Genomic DNA, 17,370 nt, shown 5'->3' on the forward strand with positions numbered 1-17,370 from the left:
TTTCTTTTTCTTCTCTCTCTCTCTCTCTCTCTTGCCGTCAATAAGAAATTTACTTATTTTTTAAAAATCCAAATGCTGGCATTGTCCAGAAAAATTTAACAGATTTATTTATAATTGTTATATAGTTGAACTGTTGAAATGTGTTCACTGAAACATTTTGCTTGCATTAATGCTTTACATCTTGCACTTATACTAAAAATTCACACACAAATAAACGTGGAGAAACTGCCAATGCCTGATTCTGTCCTCTTTGTTTCCACTTGCAATCAGATATTTAGGTACCTTTGACCCCATGGAAAAAATATCTAGCATTCAGAACTACTGATAACAGGAAGAAGAGGAAAAAACATTTTTTTTTTTTTTGAGAATGAAATGTTTCCCCTCATAGTGGACTCTTAAGCACGTTCTCCGCGTGTGCGGCGTGCTAGCTGGAGATCTTTTGGCATAATTGTTACACGTTTGGCATGGATAGCACACAGATTGCTATCTTCAAAATGGCCAACCAGATAGGCCTCACTTGCCTCCTGCAAAGCACCAATAGCTGCACTCTGGAAGCACAGATCTGTTTTGAAGTCCTGAGCAATTTCTCACACCAGACGTTGAAAGGGGAGCTTGCTAATCAGAAGTTCAGTGGACTTCTGATAGCGTCTGATTTCACGGAGTGCCACAGTACCAGGCCTGTAACGATGGTTTCTTCACCCCTCCAGTAGAGGGCGCACTCTTGCAAGTGGCTTTTGTAGCCAGTTGTTTCCTGGGTGCTTTACCACCAGTATGGATTTGCGGGCACTCTGCTTTGTACGAGCCATAGTACAGACACCTCCTTACCCCCACTTCTCCTTCGGCTGGAGCTCTGCAAGGGAGAGGTGGTGCTGGCATTAGAGAGCGGTGGTGCTGCGAAGGCTGCGAACACCTTCTTCTATCTCTTATAATCTGTTGGTGATGCTTGCATCTATGACTCCTGATCTCTTTCCTAGGTTTTCTAATCCAGGGTTGTCAACCTCTGTGATTTATTTATTGCTTCTAGTTCCATTTTTTAGATTCTGGATGGTTTTGTTCATTTTCTTTGCCTGTTTTGTTGTGTTTTCCTGTAATTCCTTAAGGGATTATTATTATTATTATTAATATTATTATTATTAGTGTTTCCTATTTAAGGGCTTCTAGCTGTTTACCTGGGTAAGGGAATTATTTATTTCTGTCTTAAAGTCCTCTATCATCATCATGAAAAGTGATTTTTAGATCTGAATCTTGCTTTTCCAGTGTGATGGTGTATCCAGGACTTGCTATGGTGGAAGAATTGGGTTCTGATGATGCCAAGTAACCTTGGTTTCTGTTGCTTCTGTTCTTACGCTTGCCTCCTGCCATCTGGTTATCTCTAGTGCTACCTGCCCTGGCTATATCTGACTGGAGCCTGTCCTTCCTATGATCCTGGTTGTGTCAGACCTCCTCAGAGTCAATCTGTCCCTGTGATCCTGTGATTCTGTGATCCTGTGATCCTGAGATCTTGGGTGTGTCAGAGTTCCTGGGAGTCAAGTTGCCTGTGGGACCCTGAGATCCTGGTGTGACCAAGCTCCTGTTATCCTGTGATCCTGTGATTCTGGGCGTGTTAGAGTGCCTGGGAGTGGAGCTTCCTCTGGATGTTGTGAGACTGGCTGTGGAGTTTGTGCCCAAAGTCTGCTCAGGACCCTGGCCCATTACAGACTGGAAGGAACTTGTGCCACTCTTCTGTCAGAGTTCCTGTGATCCTGGTTCTCACTTGAACCCGTTACTCCCAGTTTTGGGACAGATGTTGTGTCCTCCTCACCTCTGATCCTGTGATCCTGGGCATGTTACAGCACCTGGGAGAGGAGCTTCCTCTAGTTGTGGGACTAGCTGCTGAGTTTGCACCCAAGGATTGCTCAGGACCCCGGTCCAGACATACTGGAAGAAACTAGTGCCACTGGTCTGCTGGAGTTCCTGCGAGCCTGGTTCTCGCTGGCTCCTGTTACTCCTGGTGTTAGGACAGATGTTATGTCCTCCTCACCTCTGAATCTATGATCATGGGCATCGGGCAAGGCTTTATAGTAAGCAGCAAACAGGGAGTACATGTGCAAACATCTAATTGGAAAGCTGCTGTGGCCTTTAACATAATTGGCTGATGCTGGGAGACACATAATAAACTTAATTTCTCCTCCTTTCTGCATTGGTGGTCATTAGGGGGTGAGCTTGTAACCTGAAGGTGCAGGTTTGTTGGGGGAATAACTTGGAGTCACTGGTCTTGCTGGGGATTAACCTAGAGACTGGAGATTTGCTCAAGTTTTGTTGGGGGGGGGCAAGTTGGAAACTAGTGCTAGGTTCCAGCCCTTTAGTTTACCTGAGTTCAAACTCAAGTCAGGTTCTCTAAAATGTAGTCTGAACTTAAAAGCACTGACATCTCAGTGTGAGAGAAATGGAGAAGAGAGGTATACTTTTCATCCATGAGGTTATCCACTCTGTCAGGGCCCAGTGTTATCTGAGGGGTGTTTCAGGAATGGGAGGAATCAAAGAGAAATAAGAAGGTCATGGACACTGTCAGGAATTGAAGTCTGGAGTCACTGAGTATGGTCTGAGGGAGGACATGTTTACTCAAGAGGAAGACTGGGTAAATTTGTGGAAGACAAGGAACTGTTAAAGATGGCTTGAATGGTTTCTGTGTGTGTGTGTGTGTGTGTGTGTGTGTGTGTCTGTCTGTGTGTGTGTGTGTTTACAGGTGTATGTGTGTGTAATAAATTGTTTGTTGAGGTATGTGGAGTCCAGAGGACACCCTCAGTCATTGTGATTCTGGTCATCATCCAACTTGATTATCAACCTTGGGTTTCTTTGCTTGGTTTCTTGGTATTTTGATATGTGCAGTCTTGTTATTTTGGTTTGGTTTACTTTTGGTTTTGATTTTTTTTACTTGTTTGTTGTTTTAGTTTGTTTTGTGTTGCTTTATCAAGACAAATTTTTAATATGTAGTGCTTGTTGCCACAAAATTGGATATGTAGACCAGGCTAGCTTCAAACTCAGAGAGATGCATTTATTTGTCTCTTCCCAATTCAACAGAGTCAAAAACATGAAACTAGAAGAGAGCACATGAATTTGTATTAAGAAGCCAGCAGGTGGCAGCAGTGGAGCAGGGCGTAAGGGGCAGCTGGTCTGTAGAACCCACCAGAGCTATGACAGTCTTTTCAAGTCCATCCCCTTCTTACAATAGCAATTGAGTCACCATTACCAAGAGAGCCTAGAGAGTAAGGGAAAGGTAGATGAAATCTGGAGATGAGGAATCTGACTATGAGAGAATCCTCATAGAGCATACTGAGGCTAAAGACGTTCATCTGGTAGAGTACTTCCTTGCCTGGTATGCACAGAATCCAAGGTTCTATGTTCAGAATGAGACAGAAAGCATATATGGGAGAGGGCAGGCTGCATAGCCAGCTACAGGGAAGCATGAATAAGGCAATCAATGCCAGGAAAGCTAAGGAAATGGGAAGAGGCCTCTGCACATGTCACTCAGGGAGAATGATGCCACTCCCTCTGCTACAATCATGTCTTCCTGCAATTCAGGGAGCTGACGGAACTGTGTCCTGTGGAAGGGTAGGATGAACCTCCTTAGAACCAGCACTTAGGCCACCACAGCCTCTCATGTCTCCACCCAAGTCACAGGCCAGCTGTGTCCACTGTCAGTCTTTTCCCAGGCCTTATATGTTGAGTGACACATGGGTCATGTGGGCCATCTTTGCCCACTTAGTCCAAAGAAGGTTCTTGTGTAACCATAACTAGAGGGAGTCACTCAAGAGCTTTGTGGAAAGAGCCTCTTCAGAGGCTGCACTGAACAGGCTGACAGACATCTCTCGGTGGAGAGGAAGACAATAAGAATTCAGTGTGACTAAAGTCTAGTCAATCATCCTGTGGCTGTAATGTGACATGTGCTCTTCTGAGTGAGTATTATGGTGGGGGGAACAGAAGGTTGAAAGTCTCCTTTAGAAACTGGAGTAGCTTTAGAGTCATCGACCAAGAAGTTGAGCGAAGTTGGAGACTTCATAGTATGGAGCAGGCCAAGGTGAATGAGATCTATGAGACCTTGGTTATTCCTGAGAACTGTAAAGGGTCCCTAAAAGACAAGAAAAGGGCAAAGAGCAGATGTGGGTGAGCAGTGCAATGGGCAGGTGGTCACCATATTAGGGCCAGGGACTTAATGTTTTTCCTCACCTCAGCCTTCCTTGTTGTGTCTGAAGTGGTTTGGATACAGACAACTTCATTACATGAGATTATTGGAGAGAGGCTCAGACACCCAGTATGGTGGGAGACATAAATAGAGATTGAGATCAAGAAGGGGGAGGTAAGGAATAGAGGAAATATAGATAAGGGAGACAGATATTACTAGCCTGTTAGGAAATGGAAAAGAGTTACAAGGCAGAAGGTCAAAGTGGAAGAGAGGAGAGCCCTGCCTGTAGAGGACACAGGCATGTCTCCAAGCCAAAAATGAGAGCTGTGCCCAAGGGGCCAACCTTCTTGTCAGTGACCACAAGAACACATCTTCTGCAACATGACAAAAGAAGAAATCAGATCATTAAAGGAAGTTGCTGGCTACAGGGAGATGGAGATTCAGAGAGCTTGTCTCCTCTAAATCCTCCACCTAAGAAGGCCTCGGGATCTGTCGCACGTGTCCCTGGCTTTCTCTGGACTCTTGAGCATCCCAGTGTGCCTATACAGGACTTCCTCCCCTTCCTGTGGCTCTGCTGACCTCACTTCCTGTAGGGACTCTGTCCATGGCTTGGATCTGTTTCTTTTGCTGCCAGTAGCATGTCTGCATGCTGGTGAGTGATGGGGGCCTCACTAGCAGAGCCTCAACCACAGAAGAGGCCAGTGAGCCTTGGAAGAGTGGGCTGTCATGTGGACAATTGCTTGGTATATGAGCCAACCAGGTTTCTCTGCCACAGAGGGAGCCCCACCCAACCCTTTCCTCACGTTCCTGGACCACCAGCCATAGGGACAGTCCTGCCCTGTGTCCACCCCTGCTTGTGGATGAAGGCTCAGGATGCTCAGTGTTCTCCTTTTCATTCCTGAAGTACCTTCACATTCTCCCCATCCTTCCCAGGAAACTCAGCAGAATACAACAGAAAAAATGACTATGGGGTCAACAAACCAGCTCTCCTCTCTGGAGTCTAGGGCTGCTCCATCATTTTCCCCTTCTTCTTGTACTTCCCCTCAGAACTGGCCAAAGATCTGCAGAAAGGCATAGCCTGGGGATGGAAGCACCACCGTGGAGAATTTATCAACAAATCCACCCTGACTTTCATTCATGAGCACTTTAATGAATGGCTCATCCTGAACTGGACACAGGGTCAGACATATGGAGTCCTCAGAATCCTGAACTTGAAGGAGTCTGACCAGGGTTCACACTTCTGCAGTGTTTTTCTTCAAGCAGCAGAAGGAATGAAGGTTTGGCAGTCTATTCCTGGAACCCATTGCACCATGACTCAGGCTTTGACACCTATGGTTTCTTTGTCCCCTAGATGTCATCTGAGGCTCCGTATCTCTGAGCGTCCTTTCATATTCTTTTCCCTTGGCTCTGCCCACACATCTGCCAACAGCATCTCTCCTTGCAGTTGTGACAAACCTTTGCTGCCTCCTCTGATGTGGTCTGTCATTCTCTGCTCTGACAGAATCATGCTCCACTCTGGCCATCAGCATGTGTCCTACCCCATAGTTCACACCCTTATTGTTCCAAATCTTACACTGCAGTCATGCCCACTCTCACCCCATGACCTCAGGGTAGATGAAGTTCTGCATGGTGGAGCTGACTCTCTTGGTCCTGTGGCAGGGCTCTAATTGCTCTATATGCAGTATCTCATAAAGCCCCAACCTTCAGTGCTCAGAACATGTAGTAGGTGCCACTGGATTTTCTCATATCCCCAGTCCTAAATGTAACTGCCACATGGTTCCACAGTCCCTCATTTCCTCTCATAGCTCTGTAGAACACATCTGTCTTCTCTCCTTGGGATCTTCAGTAATTAGAAAATAAAAAAGAAAAGGCGCCAATTTTCATGATGCAGTTCTGTCTTCTGATCTGTCCAGCCTCTCTGATGCAGTAATAATTTCAGTTCCCTGGACTGGGAACCCTGAGGCCCAGTGTGGTCTCTGTGTTGCTGCATTGTTTCTTATGACCTTGCTCTACGGATACACCCCCTCTTTTAACTTAAGTACTTCCTTCCTTCCTTCCTTCCTTCCTTCCTTCCTTCCTTCCTTCCTTCCTTCCTTCCTTCCTTCCTTCCTTCCTTCCTTCCTCCCTCCCTCCCTCCCTCCCTCCCTCCCTCCCTCCCTCCCTCCCTTCCTTCCTTCCTTCCTTCCTTCCTTCCTTCCTTCCTTCCTTCCTTCCCCCTCTCTCTTTCTCTCTCTCTCTCCCCCTTGCTTGCTCTATCTATCTATCTATCTATCTATCTATCTATCTATCTATCTAATGCCAGGGTCTCATCATGTAGTCCTGGCTAGCCTAACACTAACTACATAGACCTGTCTGGCTTGATCTCACAGCAATCTGCCTCGACTCTGCCTCCTATATGTGGACATTAGAGCATGTGCCACCACATCAAGAGGTGGTTCTTGACTGTACTAATGTTAACCTATGAGAGGATGCCCACAGCACAGTTATCTGTGCAGGCAACAGCTGCCATATTGACCTGATATAAAGTCAGATAGCAGGTGCCCAGACTCAGGGCAGCGAGAGAAAGGAGCCATTTTATGTGTGTGTCTAGCTCAGTTCTTCTCCACGTTCCTAACACTGTAAATCTTTTATACAGTTCCTCATGATATGGGGACCTACACACATAAAAGTATATCATTGCTACTTCATAACTTTAATTATCCTACTGCTATGAACCATAATATAAATATCTGATATGCATGATACCTGTTATGCAATCCATTTTGGGATAATGATTTACAGTTTGAGAACCACTGGTCTAGAATTTGCAAATAGGTAAATGTTGGCAAAATTATTCCTAGTAATGTTTGTAAAGCAAAGGAATGTATCCTGCCCTGGACTGAACTGTACACATACTGCTAAAAAATTTTTTCTGATATATTTTTTGGTATATTTAGTGTGTATGAACATGTGGGTCTGTTAAGGCAGATGAATTTATGTGTACATGTGCTTGTGTGTGTGTGCATCTGGGTGTGTGACTCTGTTTCTGTGTGTACCTATCTGTGTGTGACTCTGTATGTGTGTCTGTGTATAAGTCTTTGTGTATGTGTGTGTTTGTGTGTGTTTTCTCATACATTTCATTATGAAGAAGATCCGAAGGTCTCATCCACTTTTTTTTTAAGAGGACATGCTCTCTCACTGCCTTTAAGTTTTCCAAGGAGCCTAGGTTGGTTAGCCAGTGAGCCACAGGGACAAAGATGTCTCCATATCCCCAGTACTAAGATTAAGACCCACTCAGCTTTGTTTGGTGTGGAATTGGTCACATAGACCAGGCTGGCTGCTATCTCATAGAGATCTGCCTGTCTCTGCCTCTTGGGCTAGGATTAAAATCATACCTACTTTACTGGGTTCTTGACATAGATATTAGGGAGAAAATTCAGATTCTAACGCCCAAGCAGCAAACTCTCTTGAATTATTCATATCTGTAGATGTTACATACATTTAAGTAGAAAACTATCACAGGAGTTCTCTAACTTAGTTACCTGTGACCATATGGAAATCTGCGGACACAGCCAGGACAGTTCAGGACTGTGCATTTGAACTTATTCAACTAGAGTCTTGCCTTAAGCATCTGTTCCCAACCCTATGTGAAAATCTGACAGCTGTTTCCCATCCCACATCACACAGAGGATACAAGATGTGACATTCACCCATCTATCCCTCATCCAGGGAGAAGTCTTCACACTTCTCATCTCTCAATAGGACTCAGCACCACCATGAGGAGTCCCTCCATCATCACCACAGCTGTCATAGAGAACACAGACAGCCAGAGGAATCCTTCACTGCTGAACCTGGGGGCCAAGGTCACTATGGTTCTGGCCAATGTTGTGCTCATAGTCTCTGTCTGTGGACTGATGATATTCCTGTGTTGGAAGCAAAGGTAAGTGGTCTAGGTCAGGCCTCACCTGAACTTCCCAATGGGAATGTTCTCAGGTATTCGAGACGGAGTAGGGCAGGCTTCAGTAAAGAGAACAGAAGGAGGGAAATGTGCCTGAACTCCACAAGGGCTGCATCCCTGGAGCCTGCTGTGCTTCCAGACCAGGAGGAAATTAGAGAAGCAGATTCAGATGAACACAGAGCTCCCTCCTATAAAATTCAAGGAGGCATGCAAAAGCCTCATGGGCTGACTGCTCATTTGGAAAGATGTGTGGCTGCTAAAGTAGGTCGGAGGGTAGACCAGTATTCAGGGACAACATGTCACAGAAAGTTATCCCTAATGAAAAGAGACACATCTTGTTTATTTGTGTATGTGGGATCAAAATGGAAATTAAGAGCATGTTGTGCAATAGATCTACTGACAGAAAGAAATGTGTAGGGAGAACCTAAAATGTATAAGGTGTGTGGACACTACAAACCTAACACTACTGAACAGAATTACCAAAAGGCCACTGGGTGTCTCAGTTGAAATGATTCCCCCACAAACAGGCACATGGGCATCATCCCAGGAGCCATACATAGTTGCAGAGGCTTGGACAAACAGAGGCACTAGGGATCCCTTGGGCTCTCTGTGCTGCCAGCCCTACCTAGAGTGTGAGACCAATGACTGACCTGTGTTACAATCTAGAGTGGACACCTCCCAAAGGACAATGTGCAAGGATATGTGTATGCACATATGTAAATATGCACATGTGTGTGCACTTATGCAAGTATACACACGTGGAAAAGTATGATCAAATACATTTTTGATACATTAGGTAAATACTAACAGTATAAGTATATTTGCAGGATGGCAAATTCTATACATTACCTCCTTGCAAGACACTAAAAAACTAACAATACAATGCAATTCTCTTTTAAATTTTTATTGCATTTTGTAAAATTAAGTGATTTGCCTTCTAACATTCATGAGTATTTTATGAAACAAAAGTGGGGCACTCCATAGTCCCAGAACATTGGAAGGGCAGAGAGGAGCGTCACGAGTTCAAGGCCATCCAGTTACATGGCAAGCTGAAGTCCACTGACCTCCAAAGACCTTGTACACACAACATAAGGGTCAAGTGTGGACCGAGGACAGAGAAGATTTAAAGCCATGGGAACTAGAAGACTGGGGTTTGAGGACAGAGATGCATAGATGGTGGAGTGTAATGGAAGTTTACAAATAAACATTTAAATGTGCATGTCATGGATTGCATACAGACTCAGCCAGCCCTCCATATTTATTGCCCTGCAGAAAACTCAAGTCCAGTTGGATCAAGGACCTCAACATAAAACCAGATACACTAAATCTAACAGAAGAGCCTTGAACACACTGGTACAGAAAACAATTTCCTGAACAAAATACCAGTGTCTTAGGCTCTATGATCAACAATTGATAAATGGGACCTCATGAAACTGAAAAGCTTCTGTAAGGCAAAGGACACTGTCAAGAGGACAAAATGGCAGCCTTCAGATTGAGAAAAGATCTTTACCAACCTTACATCCAACAGAGGACTGATATCCAAAATATATAATAACTAAAGAAGTTAGACTCCAACAAATCAAATAACCCAATTTAAAAAATGAGGTACAGAGCTAAACAGAATTTGCAACAGAGGAATCTTGAATGACTGAGAAGCACTTAAATAAATGTTCAACATCCTTAGTCTTCAGGGAACTGCAGATCAAAATGACACTGAGATCCCACTTTGCACAGAATGACTTAGATCCTAAAACTCAAGCAAGAGCACATGCTGGCAAGGATGTCCCTCCTCCACTGCTGGTGGGAATGCAAACTTGTACAAGCACACTAGAAATCAATATGGCAGTTTCTCTGAAAATGGAAATAGTTCTACTTTAAGACCCAGCTATACTGATCATAAGCATATACCCAAAATATGTTCCACCATAATACAAGGACATGAGCTCCACTATGTTCATAGCAGCTTTATTCATAATAGCCAGAAAATGGGAAAAAAAAAGACATCCCTCAACCAAAGAATGGATACAGAAAAGGTTGCCCATTTTCACAATGAAATACTATTTAGCTATTAAAAGCAAGGACATCATGAATTTTGCAGGTAAATGGGTGGAACTAGAAAATATCCTGAATAAGGTAACCCAGAGCACCCACATGCAGGTGTTCACAGAGGCCAGGAGAGGGCATTAGATCATGGAACTGGAGTTACCCGCAACTGTGAAGGACATGCATGGTATGTATTCCCTGTATGTGGGTATTAACCATGAAGAACAGAATACCCATGATACAGAGAAGTTTAGCAAGAAGGAAGGCTCAAGTAAGGATTCTTGAATCCACTTAGGAGGAGGCAAAACAGTCATGGAAGGCAGAAAGAGGAAGAAACCTGATGGAAGAGGGGATGGGGAGAGGAATGGGAGGTCAGGATCAGGTGTGGGGAGAGACAGGTGAGAGACCCTTTTCTAAAGGGAAGCAGAAGAGGAGTGGGTAAAGAAAGTAGCAAGCGGTAACAAGAGTGGACAGAGGGAAACTGGTGAGGATGTAATGTAAGAGAGAAACATAAAATTCAGAAGTAAATGAATCTTAACCAGACTCGGGATATAAACAAAGTTCACAAGTCTCAGGAAGTTTCTGAAACTTACAAGAGTCATAAGCTCCCAGCTCCCGGGTTACATAAACAGTAACAATTTCAGGGAACTTCAAGTTGGATCACTCATACATGTGTAAGCAACCACTCACCCCTGTCAGTACCCCTTGAAAGGCACTGGTTCACTAAGCTAGACTTGGGTAGAATCATTCCTTTGGTATCTCATTAGTGCCATAACTGAAGTAAATAGCTGTTCTTCCAGAACTCTCTAGGAAAAGTCAATATCACCATGTTTATTGACTTCTCAGCTTAGTACATCATTGTAGTGTGCTGCAAATCAAAAGGTTTGGTAAAAATTTGGTCATTAGCATGAGTACAAAAATGCTCATTTTCAGAAATAAAACTAGTAATTGGTGTTTATTTTCTCATCAGAAATCTGGGTATTTAGTAGTAACCATGAAGCGAACATAGGCAGCCCCACAAGAACCAGGGAGTTGGATATCTTTATCTTGGATTTGTGTCATTACATCCTTATGTTCAACAGAAGATAACTTTCACAGAGACTGAGCAAGTTCAAAGAACACCCAGAATCCTTCAGGAGTGCACAAAATGATTGCAATCTTTATCTCTGGATCCATTCACAATATGAATTGGTTTCTGGTCCACAGGCTGCAACATCATAACAGACCATTATACATCAAACTCCACTTACAGTCTCATCTCTGGACACAACTTTTAGAAGGAGTGGGTTTTCTGGTTGAAGAAGTCCTTGTTTGCTTAATTTTAAAGGGATCTGCAGCAATTAAGTACAAGAAGCAGTCAGTGAAGTGACAACAACCACAAATGCAAAGAAGAGATGCACAAATGCTAAAAGTGCTTTACAAGTGCACAAAAACTCCTTTTACTGCCAAAGTCCTTCCTTAGGTACTATCTACCTTTTTGCAGACAGAGTCTCTCACTGACCTGGAGCTCAGAAACTCTACTAGGCTGGCTGCTTAGTGAGCCCCAGGAATCTGCTGATCTCTGCTTTTTCAGTGCTGGGAGCTGGGAATACAAGTGCATGCCAACACACCTAGTTGGTATTAAGTGGATTGATTGATTGGCTGATAGCTGAGTTTTATTGGTTGATAGGTGGTTTGGGTTGGTTGGTTGGTTGGTTTGTTGCTTGCTTGCTTGCTTTGGTTTGCATGGGTTATGGTGATTAAACTCAAGACCATGTGCTTTCAAGGCAAGAACCTTACTGACTAACGTGCCCCCTAAAGCCCTTCGTTTAGACAATTTTTGCATTAACTTATTTATTCATTCATTTTTACATCCCAATAGCAGCCCACCCCTTCTAGTATCCACCTCACAGAATAACTCTCTCATCTCCCCTCCTCTTCTCTGAGATGGTGGGGGGAGGGGTACCCTCAGTACTAGTTTAGACAATTTTCATACTCGTCTTTTTAAAGCAAAATATACAACTCTAAAACTGAAATACTTAAACTCTCCAACAGATGGTGCAAAAAAAATTTTTCCTTAAATCAAAATGTTTTCCTGCAAATCAATACCCCAGTTTAAAAAGCAAAACTCCCGTAAAAACATAACTTAATGAAAATTCACACTGACCTCAGTTTCCTTACAAGGCTGGACAGTGAAGTTCTGCAGGACTCTGACAAGAGCAACTTTCACGTTTATGAGAGCAAACCTCATGCCAATGCAGTTCCTTGGTCCACTCCCAAAGGGCAGGTACGTGTAAGGATTGATGCTGTCCTGATTCTTCTTGCTGAACCTGGTCCCACAGGAGTAGATTAAGGCAAGTTAATGAAACACAGTCTCCACAACAACCACTTGTCTGGTATCTCTTAGATACGCACAAGCAGTAGTAGACAGGATGCCTGCATGGACTGGTTGTGAAAATTCTGGTATGACTTTTACAGTTTCTTGCCTGAATATAGTGTAATGTGGTTATTTTCCCCTCCCATATTAACTTCTCATATGCCCTCACCAATATTCTCTTCTTTCCCAACTTGTCGCTCGCCCATTTTCATATCTGTTTTGTATGAGTCTTTCACAGGTGGTCACAGTCTTTGTATGTTCATGATGGTGATGGCAACGTTCTAGCTAGAAGACACTATTTACACACTTCCCTGATTCCTTAGCTCTCACAGTTTTTCCATCCTTTCATCCATGATGTTCCCTGAGCCTCAGAGTGAGTGATATACCATAGGAATTATACAAGTCTTCCTCTTGTTTTAACATGGAGGAGGTTTTTAGTCATATTGAGATGAGGCGAGTACTGTTCAAAAGAACACATATCTTTAAAACCCAATCATTGCATATAGTGTGATATGTCTATTCTGTGATACATAAGAAATGAGGCCAATTAAGGAAAAGTATGTGATTGGCTGCACTCACACGCCCTAAAGTCAGAGGTTTTTTTTTTTTTTTAATTTTTATTTTTTGAGGTTTCAGTATTTTATTCAAGTTTTATTTTAAGTAGTGTTAATTACAGCATTTGAAGGGGAGGAGCTAATTCCACACAAAATGGAAGACTCTATAATGTACCCATTAAACTGTTAAAAACATAGTGGTGAGACTACAAGAGGAGTCAGTTGAGATCTCTAGTGTTGTCAGGGTGTGACCACAATCACCGGCCCAGCTCAGAGCCGGAGAACCCGGAAGCTATTTCATACTCTGGTGCAATTGCAAAAGAAGGAATTTAAAAAAAAAAAAAAACAGAAGAAAGAAAACCACACCACAACACAAGGAAGAATTAAGTCCCGAATGACTGGCTCCATCGTGCCCACCCTCTCCACCCTAAAATGGCACAAAAGAAATAGCTAACCACACCCTAAAGACCACTTTTGGTGTAAAACTGGTAAGTGATGGGCTAGGATGGGAACAGGGCACGATGGGAACAGGGCGTGAGGATCGGTCTAAAAACATCCCTTTCACGCAGGTGTGTACGTGCTTCCGAGCAGATAGGATCTGGACACCAGGGTTCGATGCTCGGGAAGTCACAGTTTCATCTGGGGACTGGATACAGATTTACAAAGGACCCACATGTTCCCAGCTCTCCACTTGTAGCCTGGCATCTCTACAGGGGCTCCTCCCCAACCCACGCCTACAGCTAAACAGGACCCTTTCTGGAATGGGGTTTCTGCAGTACCTCTGAAATGGTAAACACCTTAAAGCCGAGTCATCCTTAGCCTGGAGGTCTAACGTGGTATTCACCAACTCTCGCATCCCCAACATACAACATTAAAAGGTACACTAAATTGTGAAGGTAGCTATGCTGCAAAATGGTTTAAAATTAAACGATTGTACAATATTCATTTATGCTTGAAATTCCAGTCCTAGGCCAAGCTTGTGGCCTCCCGCAATGACGTTCTTGCCATCGAGCAGGGCTGACAACTGTCAGTTTGCTACCTGGTTTTAGGGTCTGAGTGGACCCTAAGCCAATCAGGCTAGAGTTGTTCACTTTGGCCGAAAAGCAGGCATCAGGGTTGACCTGATACTTGGCTGCTATTCCAAAGCGAGTGTTACTGTTTCCTGCAGTCCAGGCGAGGTTGGAAGTCAGAGGTTAAAGTCAGAGGATTTGGGTTAATACTGAACTTGTTTTCCTTCCTCTCCTATGGGTTAGTCTCTTTTCCCTTCTCTGTTATTCTGTTTTCTACTGCCTTCCTCTCACTTCTTTCTAGTGGTGTTTACCTTCCCTTTCTCCTCATTTCTCTCCATCTCTCATTCTGTTCCTTCCAACTTCCCTTCCTTCACCCTTCTTTTTCCTCCCTCTCTTCCTTCTTTCTTTCTTCCTCATCCTTTTCCTTTCTTCCTTCTCCTTTCCTTTTTTTCTTGCTCTTTCCTTCCTTCTTAACCGGACAATTTAAGTCAGGTAATTTACAAAGATATACAATGCTACTCTAATATAATATAATCATTAATTTATCTCTCTATGTGTTCCTTTGGGTATAAAAATCTGAGTGGACAGAAAATTTTTACTCAAATTAAATACATGTAAATGATACTTAAGAGAAAAAAATCACTGCTTTATGGAAAAGTAGCAATTGCAATGTAATTGCAGTGTATTTTTTCTTTTTCTTTTATTTTTAAATGTTTTTTATTTAACCTTTTTTTTACAGTCCAGATTTTATTCCCACCCCAGTCCACCCTCTGACTGTTCCACATCCCATACCACCTCCCCCATCTCCACGAGGATGTCTCCACCTCCAGCCCCCACCCCACCAGACCTCTCTAGTCCCTGGATCCTCCAGTCTCTTCTCTGACTGAGTCCTTGAAAATTCTGATGTGCATTAGAGAATTGTAGTTTCAAAAACTTAATGAAGGTTGTGGATGTATGTGAATAAACACAATGTGTGTGTGAATAGTTGCTGGTCACATAGAATTCCCTTAAAAGTGCTCTGGGTACTGATTTGTTCCTTTGTCAAACATTCTCTGTTGTAGAAATTTATCAACAAAATGATTTATCAGTGTTTGGAGTAGTCCTTCATGTACAGTAAATACTTATTATGTTGTTTCATTACTAAATGAATGCAACAGAAGTACAGCCACAAAAAATATAGGAAGTGGGATTGCTGAAAATGGAGGGAAAATGGAACACAGAAGCCATCTGGTCTAGAAGACAGAAGAGCTAATGAGCTTTAGTTAACTTCTGGTGTCCAAATTGCACACAATATGGTCAAAAACATAAGGTACCAGAAATCAGGAGGTGCGTAGTAAGACACAATGACTGCCTAGATCCTGGGCCTTTAGGCTTGTCAGCCTCTGCCCTAAAAATGCCATTCTTTATTTTGTTTGCCAATAAAACAACTAGAATGTAAAACTGTGACTGAAGCTTGATCTCAGCTCCAGTTTTCCAGAAGAGCCCTCTTGGAACTATCTCTAAAGAAGGATGTCTCAGACTTTTAGACAGCAAGAGACATGGCTTTGGAAAAGTCAGATAGGGTAAGATAGCTGTCCAGGACAACAGAGGCAGGAGTGGAAAGACACATGGTCTCCTCTGTCCTCGATAGGGCTGCTCAAACAAGGCCCTTCAGTGATAGCATTACTGCCACACTGGAGGACCCAGGAAGCAGTCTAGTTAAAAAAGAAAATGCAAATGTTTTCTAAAGGTAATGGGAGCAACTGAAAGAAGAGCAAGGAAAATCTAGGAATGAAAAGCTTAATGCATTAAAAAAAAAGAGAGATAGTGCTGAGAACACTGTGATAGATGGTACTGTTGTCTTAAAAGTTTGAATAGACAGATGGATGAATAGACATACGATAACCAGAAACACAGACAGACTGTTATTGCTACTTATGTGTCTTCAACACCAGGATACAGCACATCAAAACTGGGCTAGTCTGGGTCTGGGTGGTTTCTCTTTCCCACATGCTTGTACCTTTCAGGGCGGAATTCCTCAGGCTCTGGCCAGTACTTCGGGTCTTTGTGGAGAGCAAAGGTTGGGATAATCACCACAGTCCCTTTGGGAATGAATACGCCATTGATTTCAACGTCTGTCTTACAGACCCTCTCAAGCCTTCCAGCGATTGGATATAATCTGAGAGTTTCATTCACCACCATGTCTAGATACTCCATCTGTAGCAGGGTATCATAGGTGGCAGGTGCCTGCAAAGAGAGACAGAGATTTTCATAAATTAAGTAATTTGCGGAGAACTAAGTTATTGCCCAAGAAAAACTCACAGTGATGAAGGACCTTAGCATTTACAAAGTATTTTAATAACTGACATACTTCAACGTGATCAATGTATCTTTAATAAATGTAAGACAATTATGAGATCCTAAAAGTCTCTATGACAATCACAAACCCAGGACCTGAAATCATCAGCCTTATTATATACTACATTTTCTTAATTTGAGGAACCATAACTAACACATCACGATAATTAGAGTCACAAAAACTTAACACACGTGATTACGATTCCACAGAGAGGCCACACATGTGTGCTTGAAAGTATTATATACAACACAGGAAGAGAACAAATCCCTATTTTAGTTATTTGAAATTATTCTGTATGACCATTCTTTTGATTATATATAAAGTTTGGAAGCATTGATAGGATAAAATTTTAAATGATCTGAGGAGATAATAGTCTCTTCTGTATTAAAGGTGACAAAAGACAGATATAAGTCATTGCTACCACAGTGCCCAATTTCAACCTTGGTAAAAGTCACAGTGAGAACAGGAGCCACCACTAAACCCCACTCTCTGTCTGTCACTGGTCCAGCCTGCTAGTTTTCATTCAGGGATTGCTTGTGATCTCTGAAGAGAGTGATAAGCCAGATAGACCACCCCTTACACCAGATAACCTAACAGCCCACAGTTTGGGCAGAATTATAAAGATTAATGTATAGAACTTGTGACTATTACTATATTAGATTTTTGGACAGACTGTAATATGGCATGACTAAGGGGTCACCTATGAGTTGAAAGAAATGTATAGGGCAGCAGTAAATCCACCTGCCTCGCCCAGCCAGGCCAAGGCCAGTCACGCTCAGGCAACAGTACAGTGCACGGCATCAACAGAGCTTACTCTGAAGACACTTGACTAACCAATACTCACACTTCCGCATCACTGTGCTTTTATGGATGTTTCATGGTAATTTTTGTGACAGACAATCTATCCCAACATTTGTCTACAATGATATTTTCATAAAAAGCGTCATCCAATATCTGCTTCTCATGCTTT

At 42.9% G+C, this 17,370-nt stretch overlaps 1 protein-coding gene and 1 pseudogene across 1 annotated transcript in view; one reads left to right on the forward strand and one right to left on the reverse strand.

Moving 5' to 3' along the window:
* Positions 1-464: 464 nt before the first annotated feature.
* Positions 465-11,231, forward strand: LOC110294979 (paired immunoglobulin-like type 2 receptor beta; annotated as a pseudogene).
* The window catches only part of LOC110294771 (cytochrome P450 3A13), a 54,960-nt gene continuing 48,658 nt past the window's right edge, over positions 11,069-17,370 (reverse strand). Inside the window, exons 16-18 of the mRNA XM_021163231.3 lie at positions 16,062-16,288; positions 12,289-12,451; positions 11,069-11,473 (exon numbers count right to left, since the gene is read on the reverse strand). Of these exons, the coding sequence (XP_021018890.1) occupies positions 11,378-11,473; positions 12,289-12,451; positions 16,062-16,288 (486 nt within the window). The 3' untranslated portion in view covers positions 11,069-11,377. The remainder of the gene's footprint in view (positions 11,474-12,288; positions 12,452-16,061; positions 16,289-17,370) is intronic.

This window comes from Mus caroli, unplaced genomic scaffold, assembly GCF_978045245.1.
Source record: "Mus caroli unplaced genomic scaffold, Mus_caroli_1 scaffold_4, whole genome shotgun sequence".
Lineage (NCBI taxonomy): Eukaryota > Metazoa > Chordata > Mammalia > Rodentia > Muridae > Mus > Mus caroli.